This window comes from Helicoverpa armigera, chromosome 14 (genome assembly GCF_030705265.1).
Source record: "Helicoverpa armigera isolate CAAS_96S chromosome 14, ASM3070526v1, whole genome shotgun sequence".
NCBI classification, from domain to species: Eukaryota; Metazoa; Arthropoda; class Insecta; order Lepidoptera; family Noctuidae; genus Helicoverpa; species Helicoverpa armigera.
Genome location: NC_087133.1, coordinates 9,195,937 through 9,212,328, shown reverse-complemented (window position 1 = coordinate 9,212,328; position 16,392 = coordinate 9,195,937). Strand labels below are relative to the sequence as shown.

Here is a 16,392-nt window from a genome sequence, read left to right as displayed (position 1 = left end):
CCCCTTTTTACACCGATTCTTAATCAGATTTTTTGTCATCTTCCAGGGTTGTTCACGATACCGGAGTATCCCGAATTCGAAGCGAACCGAGGCATGTGGTCTGTGGCCCTGGACGCCATACTGACCACGCTGCGGTATCTCGCGCCAGCTACACTACTTACACTATTCTGGGGGCAGCAGAGTTTCTTGTTCAGAATTCTGAAGCATATCGACTCGGCTTTTAGAGCTAGTAAGTATTAATAAGCTTATCTTTATCATATTCGCTGTTTTTAACAGTTTTCTACTAAAATTGAATGACATCAAAAATATGCTGTGGTATTTTAATCCTACTACGAAATGACTACGCAAAATGCAGTTATGTGTAAAAAAAATAAATATAAAAAAATATCTCTAACGAGAAATAAAATAGTCACCGTACACAGCTCATCAAAACCAAAACATTTATCGCTTTATCACCCATTGTTTTATTATTCGGAAAAAAAGTCGTGAGAAAATTTCCCACAGTTCTCACAGTCAGACGTATAAAAATAACTAAATTCTTACCTAAATAAGTAGTAGCCAAGTGTTTATTTATTGTTCGAAGAATTTAGTACAAACTTTTATCTCGACCTAGAATCTTTTGAAAGCGAAATTTAGGGAGAGAGCACAAAGACTGAGATAGCTTTGAGTTTTCTTTGAAGAAAGTTCTTTTCAAAATTTTAGTGGCCACCTCCTTGATAAAGGACCTACGTTTATAAAGCTTGAGGTACGTAAAATATGGCATTCATCCTGCCTCCAGGTAGATAATTGGTTAGGCAGCTACTTAGGTACCAGCGACATTTAGGCTTACTGAATTTACGTTGCTTATTTTGTCACTGAAAGTCCAAATGTCCCTTATTATGAAACTTCTTGTCTATAGCTTTTAGCATCGAACTCAAATAGAGAAAATTACCTATCCATTAGGCACACGTATGTATATGTAGGACACACATACATAAAAAGATCAATTAATATCCGCTTATACTGCTCTCTAATTCCCATATCTATCGTCTCAAGATCTTTAAGCGTTAATTTTCTCTGCAATCAATCAGTGGACACTCAGCTTTATAAGAAAGAACTTTTACCAACAATTCACATGCAGAACCGTTAACCTTTGGCTCGATCTTTATCTTCTGCATAAAATTGTTTTTATAACTCAGTTTCACTTACTATATGACCAGTTTTTGTCTAATCTCAGTGCAGTGTTGGATAAATAAAGACTTTCCGCCGTATTCGCTTCAGTGGCAATTTTAAGCAAGTGGTTTTAATAGTGGTGCCATTTTTTTGGACTGCAGTGTAAATGTTAATTGTAACTTGATGACAGCAAATGGTTGGTTGTTCTATCCTGTTGGTATGTCTGTTTTTTTAACATGCTTTTATTAGGTCGTCGTATTTAACTATGTAGGATATAGTACCTATAGGATGTAAGATGATGCTGATGTAAGGATCGTAGCGTCATAAAAATTGGCAGCTGTATGTAGTTTCGATGACAATGCTATAAAATGGTACTGTCAAACTGATCTGATGATGGAGCAAGAAGATATCAACTGGAACTTTATGAACGAACATTATACATACCTAGCTGTGTTTGGACTTATTAGAAGTCTTGTGATGAACCTTTGACCACGATTTGGTTTAAAACTCGAATGGTGAAGCCGGATGTTTCTTTTTCTAGTGATTCTAAACAATTAATTTATTATGTAGTTAGGAAATGAATGGCAGGATATGATACTCATAAATACCTGTAATTACAAAGTAATATTTTGAAACATTTAATTCACGAACAAAGGTGATTATAACACAGCTGCAATCATATTGTCTTCTCAATGAACGGGGAAATAATGAATGAAATAATATGGCATTGGAAAGTGTTTGCAACTGTCAAGTACAATGATAAATGTTTTTCATTGCGTGTTTTGTAATGCGGTATCGGATGAACAGTGTGGTTTTCCTCACGGCTTTTTTATTCAATCTAAGATTAAGTTAGATTGCATTAGAAGGAACTAATAGAGCGATTATTTTATTTCTCGGAATGGTTTTACTTTCATATAATGTTTGTGCAAAAAACACGCAATCACAAAACATTATTCTTTCTCTCCTTAATCAGGATATAGAAGATAGGAAGCCAGGTTTAATTGGACTAAATATCATCCTCCGAGCCTTTTTCCCAAACTATGTTGGGGTCGGCTTCCAGTCTAACCGGATTCAGCTGAGTACCAGTGCTTTACAAGAAGCGACTGCCTATCTGACCTCCTCAACCCAGTTACCCGGGCAACCCGATACCCCTTGGTTAGACTGGTGTCAGACTTACTGGCTTCTGACTACCCGTAACGACTGCCAAGGATGTTCAATGACAGCCGGGACCTACAGTTTAACGTGCCATCCGAAACACAGTCATTGGTGTCTAAGATATACTTAGAAAGTACATACAAACTTAGAAAAGTTGCATTGGTACTTGCCTGACCTGGAATCGAACCCGCGCCCTCATAATCGAGAGGTTGGTTCTTTGCCCACTAGGCCACCACGATTGGACAATTGATTGGACACGATTGGATAATTGGACTAAATAATGATATCATTATTTACCTACTTTTTATATTTTTGCAATCCTACTAATATCCTACTTGTCCTACTAATCCTTCTAACCTACTAATATTATAAATGTGAAAGTTTGTGACAATGTATGGATGTATGTCTGTTATTGTTTCACGCAAAAACGGCTACACCGATTTATTTGAAAGGACAATGCTCATGAAGTATGAGAAAAAAACCCAGGCCCGGCGCAAAAGAAATGTAACTCAAAATATAGGTAAAAATAAGTAATTAAATATTACATAGGGGGCATTATCGAAATCAGTGGCTAAATGTGTGAAATTGCTATTCGAATTTTAACATCTGCGGTACATTGCTACTCAAGATTTTAGAGGTAACATAATGCATTAGTAAAAGGAACAGCAAACAGATACAGTTGTGGTTTAAGAGTGTACATAATGACATGTTTATAGTAACTTCTCCACTATTCTACCTACTTTTACAAGATAATAGGATGATAGAACTAAAACAGGATATGAATGTACTTTTCATTTTAATAATAAGGCTTAAAAGTCATTGATTCTTTATTTCTAACACGACGAGATCCAAAAATGTTGCGGGATGCGCGAATTGTTCCTCATGTCTAGCCCACCCTAAGTAATGTAAATCGCTCATGACGCGATGACGTGGGCGCTGCAGCCTGTACTTCGGTATTGATTTATCTTTTTGGAGAAGCTTATTACTTGCCATATTACTTGTTTGTTGTTTCAGATAGCACTTTAATTAAACTATAAGCCCCAGCTGCTCATGTTACCCCTTTAAAAAATCAAATAGCAATTTCATACATTTAGCCATTGATTTCGATGATGCCTCCTTTGCAGTATTTCATTACTTATTATTACCTATAATTTGAGTTACTTTTCGTTTGCGCCGGGCTTGGGTTTTTTTTTGAGCATTGTCCTTTAGATAGGTGATATGAAAACATATGCTATTATTTATCAACACATACTCCAAACAGTTCATTGTATGTGTAATGTTTCTGATGTGTAACTTAGCCTATAACGGCCACAAACTCGACCAAACTCAATTGCGTTTAGTTACCATTCAATCTTCAATTGTTTTTTCCCCGACTGCAAAGTAGGGCTGAGTTAAATATTTTTGCTCCATTGTCCACAGTAGTCTTCTCAAGCGAAGAACAGAAGCAAGCAGTGTTACAATGGCTCGCGTCGGCTGGTCCCGTTCGAGTCGAACACCTGGACACGGTATGGCGGCACGGGTGGGTGCTCTGCGGCGTGTTAGACGCGGCCTTACCCGGCGCCTGCGCAGGCCACCCGCCCACAAGGCTGTCTCTGAAGCACGCGCAAGCTATAGCCGACCATTATCTTGGTGTTGAACCTGTGAGTTTGACTTCTTTCTATTATCTCCTTGTGACTTAGAAGTAACAAACTGATAGGGTTCTTAACCGACTTATTATTTCTCGTTTCCGTATTCCTAATTATTTTGTTGTCAAAGAATAGTCTCTTGCGATTGCCAATAACAATCTAAAACTGTCTCAGAAAACCTATGTATCTAAACGTGTAATTACTTACCTGTCTCAATAGGTTCGGACGTTCTACAATATTATGTTATAGTAATAACTTTAACAATGCTTTATGGTTTTCAGGTCTTCTCCCGCCAAGAGCTGGAGTCAAACGACTCGTTAAGCAGACACCAAGAATGGAAGCTCGCTACTTACCTAGACCGCATTCGACAAGCACTTTCGAAATTAACGCCTCCTGTTTCAAAACCTGTGTCACAAAGAACTTCTCCAGAAACCACACAATTCACTCTTGACTATGTTGCTAAAGGCTCAGGTTTAACTGCAGCCCAAGTGAATAATAAAGCCTATTTCAAGATATATCCCACTGCTCAACAAGCTTTAGATCCTGGAGAAATAACCATCCTAATCAGAGGGCCTCGAGACACGTATGGCATGACTGTATTACCACCGATCCTGGGGAAAGCACAGATGATCCGACAAAAGCTCTTGGGTCTACAATCAAAACAAACCTTTACCGAAAATGTTCTACCAATAACACAAGGAGCAACGTACCTAAGAGCTTATGGTAAAAACGATATGAACAAAACATATTACATACCAAAAACCAAGTATGATATTGACATCGAAGTAGACACAAGAAAGGATCATGCGAAAATAGGATACGTGGTTAACATGGAAGGGAAATATTCCATCTCGATTACAAGCAGAGGTCAGAGTATTGTTGGTTCACCGTTTACAATTACAGCTTCCCACAACATCATCAGTACCTTAGAAAAAGACAACTTCTGTTTAGAAGACGGCGAAGAAATAGATATCGTTGACGTAAAAACCGACAGAAAAGTCGTTTTACGAATAGTAGACTTCGTTACTGAGAAGATGTTATTAAAAGAAAATGGTACTCTGGAGAAAATAAGTGATGATGAAGCTAAGATTTTAATGGCAACCGACACTGACAGCGACATCTTGAACTTCGATAGTGAAACATATTCGGACGTCGAGAGTGAAAAACAAACTGCGATCACGAGTAAAAGATTCAATAAAGTTGCTTTACAAATCTTAGCTATGAATCGTGTTTGTAAAATATTTAATAATCTCGTGGCTGAAAAACAATTTACTCCATTGACAAAGAACGATAACTTTATGCGATCAAGGACCAAACAAGAGATTCCTGATATCGTAAATTCAACTCTCACAGAAACAAATATCAAGCCTTACATTATACCAGAATTGCGTGAGAAATTCATTGTGCCGGAAAGTATTTCAGTTTCTCTTAGAGCAGAAAAATCTACTTACTACGATAGTGACCCAAATAGTTCTTGGACTGAAATTGAGAACGTTAAGATTAACATTCCCATGGAATCCACGAGAATAGATAGTCCCGATAGCTTGGACGGATACAATGTATCAAACGAGGATCCAGAGGATAATATTTCTGATAGGATGACACCATCAAGTACAAACAATCCCTTCCTGAATGAAATGTTTGAAGAAAATTATGTCGCTTCTAAGAACTTAGGACCATTTGTAGCTTCAGAATATGAAACAAACAACTGCCAAAATGAAGAGACTCGGGATAGTTCAATAACTATTGTAATTGATCCTAATGTTACACCGTCACCAATCAATAGTAATCCATTTATTGAAGTAGATGACATTTCTCCACTTAAACCAGATCCTATAGTGTTTGAAAGACCAAAGACACCGGTCTTCAAAATTATTTCAGGAGAAAAAGTTAATCGCGATGAATCTGTGTTCATTGACCCTAAATCTGAGCTGGTTAATGAGGAAGCCCTCGGCAATGAATTTGTAAATCCCTTCTTCATGCATCATCACCCATCTGCTACTTTTGAGCAGCCACCACCACTGACAGATTTTATCATCGGAGCTCCAGTTTCCTTGCCGCCTATGTTGAGAGCTCGTTCTCCTGAGCCACAATTGAGATCGTTAGTATTACCTGGTACTGAAAAAAGTAAGAAAAGCAAAGGTAGTATTAACCAAGAGAAAAAAACTGAGGCAGTTCCAGAGCCACTGTTTTCAACTCCTTTGCATAATAATTTGAATTTGCCAAAAGGTAGTAAAACTGAAAATATTTCATCAGTCTCATCTACATTTCATAGTTTGGAGTCCAATTTGACAGAAACCATAGATAACTCCAATGAATCGACAACAAGTGAGAACCCGTTCGATCCTTTTCAGAGTGACTCAGAAAGAAATCTTACGCCCAGGAAAGATATATGGGATTCTGCGTATGTAAGTATCGATGACAATAACAGCTCTCCAGATAGTAATAACAACGAAAATTCAACACTGTGCGAGACCATAAGTAAACAGAAGTTTTCTCCTAGTGACGACCATTTTGGATTAAAACAAGAAGAAATAACAAACATGGGCCCTGCTGAAAGAGAAATTTGGCAAACCTGCAACGAATTAAAAACTGAACCAAGTAAATCTCAGGAAGAACCGAAACCGCATAAATGGGAAATTAAACGACCAACGTTCACACCTATCATTGAAGAAAGCGACAGAAGCATATCATCAGGCACAAAAGATCTATCTAAAACTGATTTATGTTCAAAACAAGGGGAGACTGACAGTGTGACAGTGGCATTTGCTGAACTAAACGACATGTACCAAGAATACTTTCCTAATTCAGAAACCAGTTCCATAGCCGTTGCAGATGAAGATAAACTTCATTGCATGGAGGTGGAATATGTAACACAAACTAAGGATGTTAGTGTCGATTCTGCATCTGAAGTATCAGATGTGAAAAGACACGAAGAAGGATTTGAAGGAACGATTTCTGAGGTTCAGGCAAATGTCACTGAATCCATTTCAGTAAGTCAACCCCTTCGTATTGAACATAACCAAAACCTTGAAAATAACAAGGGCCATAAAGATGAAACGCAATTCGGTGAAACAAGCCGTAGTAATATAGTACTTGAAAAGAAGAAGTATTGGGATGAAAGGATACGCCAAATAGAGGCAAAATCAGCAGAGACGTCGACGCTTCCCAAGAAAAAGCGTATTCCAGCGAAACAGTTAAAACACGACTCGCTAAGCAAGCGAAAGGGCAAACAAATAGTAAAGAATTTCCTAAGCGCAGGGGATTACAGTCAAGTCAAAAGTGTAAATCAAGCTGATGATACAGAGCTAGAGAATAAAGTACATGAGCCTACCATAAGACATATTTTCAAAAATGAATTAAGTTCAGATGAAAAATCACAGTCAACAGATGAAAAATTAGTTGAAAGATGGAAAAAATATTGGGATGAGAAGTTAGAAACAGATCAGGTAGAAGCTGAAGCTATTGCTCTGAAAACGAAGTCCCCCAAAATTCATAGAATCACCCAGAGCCCATCACACGAGCCCCCCACAAGTTCAAATAGAGTTGAAGTTCCTGTAGAAATTAAAGTGGAAAATTACAATAATAACGATGTTTCATCGATCACTGCACCACAGCCAGTCAAACAAGAATTACCAGAAGAAGTCTTCAAGGCATTCGAAACAAGCCCTAAACGATTCTTTGGGACATCAAGACAACAAATATTAAATAAAATTGACACATTTTTAGGGAAACCAGCAGCTGCTGATGTTCCTTCAACAGATGTAGCCGGAATGTGTCACGAGAGTGGTCTAGTTTCTAGTCGAATATCTTTGTTCCATAACATGTCTAACACGGAAGAATTACCGTGGGCCCGTAGGAAAAGTCAATCAATGCAAAATGTAAGTCAAAAACGAGACAGTGATAAACACGCAGTAACTTTCGAAGAACTAATAAAGGACACACATAATGATATTCCTAAGCATAGAATCAACGAAACTAAAAATAGCATCGTAACTGACGCTGTTAATTTGAAAAACAAAAGAGCCAGAATGGTTCACAGTGCACATAATCAGACCATGGATGAAACCCTTTATGTACCTGAAGAATCAGTACTATCGCCTAAATCAAAAGACCACGTTAAAATGTCAGTAAAAGAGTTTAGTGAGGAATATCAGCCTACTGAAAGCAGAGGCGAGACTCTTCGAAAGAAGTCATTCAGTAAATCAGAGATGGACATTTTCAACAAGATTCCAAACGATACAAGCGACGATGGCTTAGATAAATACAAATCATGCGACGAATTGCCTAAGATTAATGTAAAGAGTTTCATATCACTTTATGAAAGCGTAACTAAGACCGCTACAGCGCCAAGACCAGCAAAGAGGGTGTTCAGGACCGGTTCTGCAGATTCACAGAGATATTCCCAAGCGAACAGCATAACTTCAGGTGAGTTTAAATTAAATTCTAAAATAGTTCTCTAAAGACAGAGAAACATCATAGTAATCAAAAATATAATATAATTTCAGATGCTGTACATAAGCGGGCCATGGATCGAGGGAGTGTATCAAACTGTGAATCAAAGACGACCACCCCAGGAGTCACGCCAACCAATATGTGGAGCAGCCGGGATTCAGAAACAGTTAGCAATCTGAGTTTAGACACTAGAACGTCCGGCTCGTTTGACGTTAATATAGTTCCTCATGACAATAAGGAAACAACGTACCTTAGCCTCTCAGACATTGAACTAGAGATTGTAGAATGTAGTCCAGATAAGTCTAGCGAGTCATCACCTGAAAGAGAAGTAGAACCAGCCCACATAGAATATAAACATAGATTCAAATTAGCAAAAGAATTCTTCCAATCAATCGAAGAACTGAGCGAAACTAAAAGACCACGAAAATTAAACGAATGTGAACAGCTCTTGCAAAAGCAATCAACAGAATCTCTAGAAACAGAACGACCACATAAAAGGGTTAAGAAAAAGATCAAATCTCACTCCATGCCGTCGTCGGAAATATCGAAGATATGGAATCAGCTACAGGAAAGCCAAGAAAGCAGTTCAAACCAGAAACTGGTAAAGATATCAGAGAAATTCAATGTGGAGGATTTATTTACCGACGTGACTGAAGGGAAACTGAGTCGCCAGGGTAGTTTAAGGGGCATTCCACATAAGAAAGCTGTACTTGAAGCATTTCGATCTATGGAAAACATTGCGGATAACACCATCAACTCATACGAAATTGCTGAATCACAGTTGACTGATTTTGCCAAACAGCATACCGTGACTGTGAAAAATGCTCAGACTTATTTGAGTGAGTATCCATATTTGCCGACGACCGACCCCTCAAAGTATCATTCGAGATTGGACGTCAAAGCATCTGGTCTTATCTCATTGAAAGAGCTGAAAGAAAGGAAGCCGCGAAGAAACAGTGTGCCTGACTTAAGATTAAATCCTAAATTCACTGAAGACCTTTAGATTATTTGATAGTTTCTCTTCTAAAGTATTCGAGACAATATTTGACAAATTCGGCTAAATAGGTAAGCATCGTTTTCAGCGTTCAGTCATTCTAAAGGATTATAGTCATAATCTTAGAAATTACAGTATTTACTAGTACCTAAAAACGTAGTTAATACTCAGTTTTATTTTAAGTATTAGTTATTTTAAGTTGAATTGTATCAGATGGGCTCTATTTGTGTTCTTTGAATATTTTTTTATGTTCCATAGTCTCTGTTTTGTATGATGATAAATTGAAATGTTAGTATGGCTTATAACATTATTGTATTTTTAATACATATTATACAACATTGTTGTATTTTTTTTGCCAGCTTTGTGTTGCTATTGTATTTCGCTAGTTACTACCATGTACAATTTTGTACAGTTATTGAATCTAATTATTAAGTTTTAAGATTTTACTGTAACTATTTATTCTACATTAAATAAAATTAATATTTCTTTCGTCTTCTCATTCATGTCTTTATACAAAGTGTGTCATTCCTAATCACATTAAATTAAATAATTGAATATACCGGTTAATATACGTCAATTAGCGAAAAGTAAATCATAGTCAGTCAATTGAAAACTTAAAAACCCTTTAAAAACAAATGACAGCTGGAACCATATAATTAAAATACAAGAATTCAACTCTGTAAAAGAATTTTTTTATAACAGTATTTTATTACATACAATTATTAATGAGTAGAAAGCAGCATTTATACATAAATAGTTCCAAAGAAAATGGGCGAAATGTTTGGATGATGGTCTTCTTTCCCTGTATTAATGAGTCGTGTATCATTTGTAAGGTCTTTTGCGCAACATTTCGTACTAAAATACTACATACTCGCCAATTCTAAGTACTTAGGATGTTAGAGCATGTCAAAGATTTTTATTGATATGAGCTTTCAAGACAATATACCCCTCTAATAATATTGAATCATATATTATTTATAAGGTTTTTTGAAGGTTTTTTTGGCAGCAATGATCCCGTTGACAAACTATGGACTTTACACGCTATAACTATGGTCCTTAGGCTAAACTAAACCACTGAATGGGTTTTGTTATTTTAAAAAATCCTAATACCTTAAAGTATAGGTATGTGATAGGATTTAATGTGTACAGGTAAGACACTGGGTCAAAGCTAGTAATCAATTATATATTATTCAAGATAAATAAAAAATATAAGCAATTTTAGGAAAAAAGCAATTTATTTATTTGTTTACTATACAAAAAGATGTGGATTGGAGACTTAATTTTACATAAACTGAAGCTAACTGTGAGATATTCTTAAACAAAAAAAACATATTGAAGATTGAGAAATCAGAAAAAAATACAAAAAAAAAGTTCTCAGGTTTTAAGCAGTTGATTGAAAACAAAATTGATTAGCTGTTTTGATGCAAAACAATTCTAAATCTACCATACAATTACTACCATACAGATAAACTTATAACTAATTACTTAATATGTATCTGAACATATGTAGAAGCTTGATCAGCCCGTCGCCACTCCAGCCAGGCGGCTATCTCCGGGTCGTTCCTATCGCCTCGAGCCTCTAACTGTTGGTAGTAGGCTTCGCGAATAATACGGAATGCGTCAACGCTACTGTATGGTAACTTTGTTACGGGATCTATGTAGCGAGCTGGTTGTCTGTAAAGAAAAAAAGTAGGTATATTAGTCGGTAGTGAAGTTTTTCCATAGTAAATTGTTAATGTAATAACAACAATAACAATTATTGCGTTAGTATATCGAAAAATCTAAACATACTCAAGTATGTACTTGTGAGTTGTGTAAGAGTTGTAATAAGCGAAGTACTTATACTGTTTTTTTTTGCTGGTAACTGGGTTGAGGAGGTCAGATAGGGCAGTTTCACAAGGAGCTCCTTGTAACACACTGGTACTCAGCTACATCCGGTTAGACTGGAAGCCGACTCCAACGTAGATGGGGAAAAGGCTCGGAGGATGGATGGATGACTGTTTTGCAGTGTTTCTTTGTTTATTAATTACCTACAATCTACATGTATATATTTATCCTTAAGAATCTAACTCAGCAACTTCTAGTCCAAATTGAAAAATGCTTTTAGTGTTGCCCATTTATCGAGGAGGGCTACTTTTTATTCGAGTGTTCTGGACGGAATGCGGGTGGACCCCGGCGGCAGCTAGTGAATATATAAACCGTGAAAGCGAGCTGAGATGTTTTAAAACTTACTTAGTAACAGCACACAGCATTTGTCTATGTTTCCTGGGCCTTGGTTCAGGGAAACACGACCTAAACGCCTCGTCATTGATGTCATTTTCAAACGTCAATAGTGTCCGCTCATAGTACTTAATGTTTTCCTTCTTCTTAGCTTCTTTTTTCTCTTCTTTACTAAAAATATAAAATGGTTTGTATTAATTTTTACGAACACAATCAATAGTAACTATTCGTCTCTTACGATTTTAGTGAAATGGTTAAACAGTTTCAGGAAAAAAAAGGCAAAATTAAACAATTGTCGACGGAAAATTGCTTAGTCGCAAATATAAACAAATATTCAAAAACCGATAAATCAATTTTGATAAAAAATTTGATTTTGATTCATATTGATTTTAGAGGGAAATAGAGGAACCTGAAAAAAATCTGTGTGAATAAAGTAGTATTAAAATAATATAGAACTTACGGCACATTTTCTATATTAACCTCTTCATCAGGTCCAATGAAGTCCACATTCATTTTAGTTCCTGGTTCAATTTGCCCATCAGGTTGGTCAACCGTTTCGGTCTTCACATCTGCCATCTCTATGTCACCTGGTGTGAGTAAACCTGGAATATTTAAACAAAACTTTTGAAATTTTAAACTTTAACGGAGCATCTAAGATAAAGTTAGACAGAAAAGTGTGGTAGAAGAAAATCATGATGTGGCAACCCCAAATAATATAATTGGGATAAGGACAGGTTAATGTTATGTGTTTCCTCATTTATTCAACCGTTTGACACCAATGGCTGGTAAAAAGAAGGTGAAGGAACACATCTTCAGGAAAACTGGACTATAAAGTCTGAAATCATCAACCCGCGTTGAGCAAGCGTGGTGATTAATGCTCAATTCTTCTCTGTGTGGGAGGCCTGTGCCCAGCAGTGGGACGAAAGGCTGTTACACTATAAAAACAATCACGGTGAATGCTATTTTTAAAAGAATGAGCGGAAATGTTTGTTACCTTCTTCAGTTTTAATAAGATCACTCAGATTGAGTTCATCTAATGAGTTGGACTTTTCATCTTCCTGAGGCACTTCTTCTATCAGGCAGGGAACCGCAAAGGTATGATATCTGTGAAATATTCAAGTATATAGTTTATAAGTCAATTTCATTGTAGTGTCATATAGCTTTTCAAGTCACCATCATAATCCAAGCCTTTTTCCCAACTATGTTGGGGTCGGCTTCCAGTCAATCCGGATTCAGCTGAGTAGGTACCAGTGCAGTACAAGAAACGACTGCCTATCTGACCTCCTCAACCCAGTTACCCGGGCAACACAATACCCCTTGGTTAGACTGGTGTCTTTCGCTAATCAAAATACTGCTGCATTACAACGTTAAATATTTAGGCCGAAGAGTTTTTTGCACCACATATTATTCCCAGCCGAAACACATAGGAAGTCAGAACGTCGTGAACAGAGCGTTTTTGGGGGCTGTCATTGACGTTCGAAATGTGCTGGTTTTCAACCTGTTCAAAATACATGCTTTTTGGTTCTTAAAGTTTTGTTTTCTTATCTTATTTTCAGCTAACAAATGCAATACAATGTTACAGTGCAAGGCAAAATATACATAAAAAAATTAAAGTGATCACTTACCTAATAATAGGTCCAGTTATAGTTTTCTTTGTGGGCCTTATCTTTTTCCTCTCCAATTCGATTTGTTCAAATTGCTCTGAAAATTCAATTGGAATCATTGTAAAATTCACATACCTTTACATCCATTTAAGGCACAAGACAGAGTATACAGCGGGAGTACATAATAGTAAGAAGTAAGGGTGACATCACAAATCAATTGGGCGAAGAGTTTTGTTTCCCATATAGAAAAAACATACTTAAACTTGACTGTCATTGAACATCCTTGGCAGTCGTTACGGGTAGTCAGAAGCCAGTAAGTCTGACACCAGTCTAACCAATGGGTATTGGGTTGCCTGGGTAACTGGGTTGAAGAGGTCAGATCGGGCAGTCGCTGCTTGTAAAGCACTGGTACTCAGCTGCATCCGGTTAGACTGGAAGCTGACCCTAACATAGTTGGGAAAAGGGCTCGGAGGATGATGATGACAGAAAATACATACTTAAACTTTTAAGATTCTCTTGTTCAGTAATAAGTGCTTCTGCCAACAATTCTTCCTGTGTTGGCATGCGGTCTTCAACTTTCTTGACTTTTTTCTTTTTTAATTCCGATCTTATCTTGATTCTTTGCTGTGTTTCCGCTGACTTGACTGCAGTACTTTGCCGAATTGATTTACGTTCTGAAAATAGATGTTGAACAATGACATAGTATTAGTATTATAATTTTTTTATTAGGATTGTAATATATATATATATATATTTATTTTCAAAAATCGGATAACAAAAAAAAAACCATAATGTTAGTAGCATATATATCAGTTGATGAAGAAAATTAGACAATCGTTTAGAAAACTGGATGAGTGCTAGCATCATTTTTAATATTGCGCAGAAATAGTAATTGTTATACTTTAATATTAATAAAATATATTTTGCAATAATTATATCCCAATTCTAATAATGGCCACGGTTTGTCTGTTAAACAAATAGAACTCCTATTATTTAAGATTTAAATTAAACAATACCCGGGAACATAAATGTTAAATGAAAAAGTAAGATTTCAATATCTCTTACCAATAGACGCATCCAATGCTATTCGCTCAGTTTTCTCAGTCTTCTCTACTTTAGGCTTAATTTCTTTTGGTTCCTTTGCTTTTCTTTCGTTTACCTTTTTTACTTTATCACCCAATGATGGTCCTGGTGCTGAACCACCTTTTTTCTTTTTATTCGGATCCTGAGATAAATAAGTGATTATTGAAATATTTTATCACAACCATTGAAATTCATTCATTATTCTTTACGGGGTTCATTATTCATACTGATATTTTTCAGCAATTACTCAGCAATTAGCAACATTGTAATTAGGTCACAGTAAAATGTTTATAAAATGTTTATGAAACCTCAGCAAAAAGAAGGATATTTAAGTTTGACATGTCTGTATGCACCCTGAACTCTTAAATAGATGAACCTATTTAGATGCATTATTTTGATTTTAAGTTTGCCGGTGGTTGTTCTTGCATGTTTTATCAAAACCGCTGCAATATCAACTTTGATTGAACATAGTAATTCATATAAGTCGAATCACAATTAAAAACTAGTTACATTTTAATTTTGCGTTCAATATGTACACACTACATAAACAAACTTAAACTACTTATCTTTATACAAAACTAAAATACTATATGCAAAACATAACATATGTATTATATAAAAGAACATCAATCAGGTGTCAAAGTATTCCTCTGCATCACTGTCCTTCGGAAATGTGCCCAGAAAACCGGCTGCATTGCCACGTTGAATGTCAATGCTATTCTTTGTACTAATTGTAAAACTAGTTGTACCTGATAGACTTTAGTGCCCGATTTCCTAGTCCGTTTTTCCTCCGTCTCTTCGTCAGATTTAGGTTCGTCATTCTCATCAATACTAAAGTCTGAGTCCACTTCGTCATCTACTTCTTTCTCTAGCCTGTAAATGGAAGAAATAGCAAAATACTTTAAAACATAGTATATGTAATTTGATTGAACTTAGTATTGTGGTTTAAATTTTTATAAGATAACTAGCTTTCGCCCGCGGTTTCACCCGCGCCCCGAAACCTTTAAACTTTCTCCCGGGTCTATGTTACCTCCCCTCTAATTTTCAGCCAAATCGATCAAGCCGTTTTCATATTATGTGCTGACAACAGAAAACGGGTTTCATTTTTATATTTATAAGAATAGGATGGGCAAATGCATTGCTTATGTGCATTCAAATTTGCTATTTGACCATTAACTAAGTCAATACATATCTGTTTCTCCAAATTAGATTAAATAGGAATAAAATCTACATAGCCAAACAATTCAATTGTTGACCAATTTGTCCACTTTCACACTTTTAACAGGGAGGCGGTCAGTGGGAATCCTCGGTAGCGCGGTACTTTTGTAAAAGTATTAGTAGTAAAATATAATATAGTAAAACAAATCTAAACATACATGTAATCATTATCTTCCTCAGTTTCTTGGAAGCCTCCGTAAGTTGTCGCATAAAACTCATCATCCTCCTCCTCGTCTAGAACTTTCGCGAGAAGGTTCCCCGCATTAGAACGACGTTCTCTCTTGTCCATTTTAATACTTCAATATACGAAGATTTGTTTCAGAAATTACTGGAATATTCTAATAGTTGAGAATAGCTATTTTATCGCATACAATACACAAACACAAAACAACAAAACCGAAACCGACAAAATGTCAAGTGTCTGTCACTGTCAATTGTCTTGTCATTTGTCATTCATCACATGACAGATTTCTTACGTGCTGCCAGTAATATAAAACTTTAAAGTATTAGTAGAAAATGGACTAGACCTCGGTACATTTTTAGTTTTGATCATTCCGTTTTTTTTAAGTCTTCACAATGGGTATGTAAAATTAGAATTGAGGAACGCTGGCCGTTACACCAGTAAACGCCCTACATCTTGAGAAAATTATGATAACAATGAAAGAAAATGGACAGTTGTTGTCGAAAATGGTCATTTTTATTTACAAATGTACAGTTTGGTTTTCATCTATCATTAATCTTCCTTCTTATAAAAACCCCCCAAGTGCGAGTCGGACTCGCGCACGGAGGGTTCCGTACTATTATTTATAAAAATTTTTATAATTACAATACATTCCATATTCTGTGAATATTACACCTTCTACCTGGATGCCGTTATCGATATCGA

At 36.3% G+C, this 16,392-nt stretch overlaps 2 protein-coding genes across 9 annotated transcripts in view; one reads left to right on the top strand and one right to left on the bottom strand.

Moving 5' to 3' along the window:
* The window catches only part of LOC110373325 (uncharacterized), a 52,188-nt gene extending 42,322 nt beyond the window's left edge, over positions 1–9,866 (top strand). For 5 of the 8 annotated variants that reach the window (XM_021330567.3, XM_049837156.2, XM_049837153.2 and 2 more), the window contains 4 exons: positions 47–229; positions 3,727–3,947; positions 4,214–8,360; positions 8,441–9,866. In XM_021330567.3, the coding sequence (XP_021186242.3) occupies positions 94–229; positions 3,727–3,947; positions 4,214–8,360; positions 8,441–9,390 (5,454 nt within the window). In that variant the 5' untranslated portion in view covers positions 47–93 and the 3' untranslated portion in view covers positions 9,391–9,866. Of the gene's footprint in view, positions 1–46; positions 230–1,226; positions 1,370–3,726; positions 3,948–4,213; positions 8,361–8,440 lie in introns of those variants that run through there. The other 3 variants (XM_049837154.2, XM_049837155.2, XM_049837159.2) reach the window with 3 other exon arrangements.
* A 778-nt stretch (positions 9,867–10,644) lies between these two features.
* LOC110373303 (vacuolar protein sorting-associated protein 72 homolog) lies at positions 10,645–15,911 on the bottom strand. The gene is made up of 9 exons (XM_064037892.1): positions 15,665–15,911; positions 15,038–15,161; positions 14,271–14,430; positions 13,703–13,879; positions 13,227–13,302; positions 12,596–12,705; positions 12,062–12,203; positions 11,614–11,772; positions 10,645–11,055 (listed from the first exon to the last, which is right to left on the bottom strand). The coding sequence occupies exons 1-9, from the start codon at positions 15,793–15,795 to the stop codon at positions 10,863–10,865; spliced, it is 1,272 nt and encodes a 423-aa protein (XP_063893962.1). The 5' UTR covers positions 15,796–15,911; the 3' UTR covers positions 10,645–10,862.
* Between the last annotated feature and the right edge of the window lie 481 nt (positions 15,912–16,392).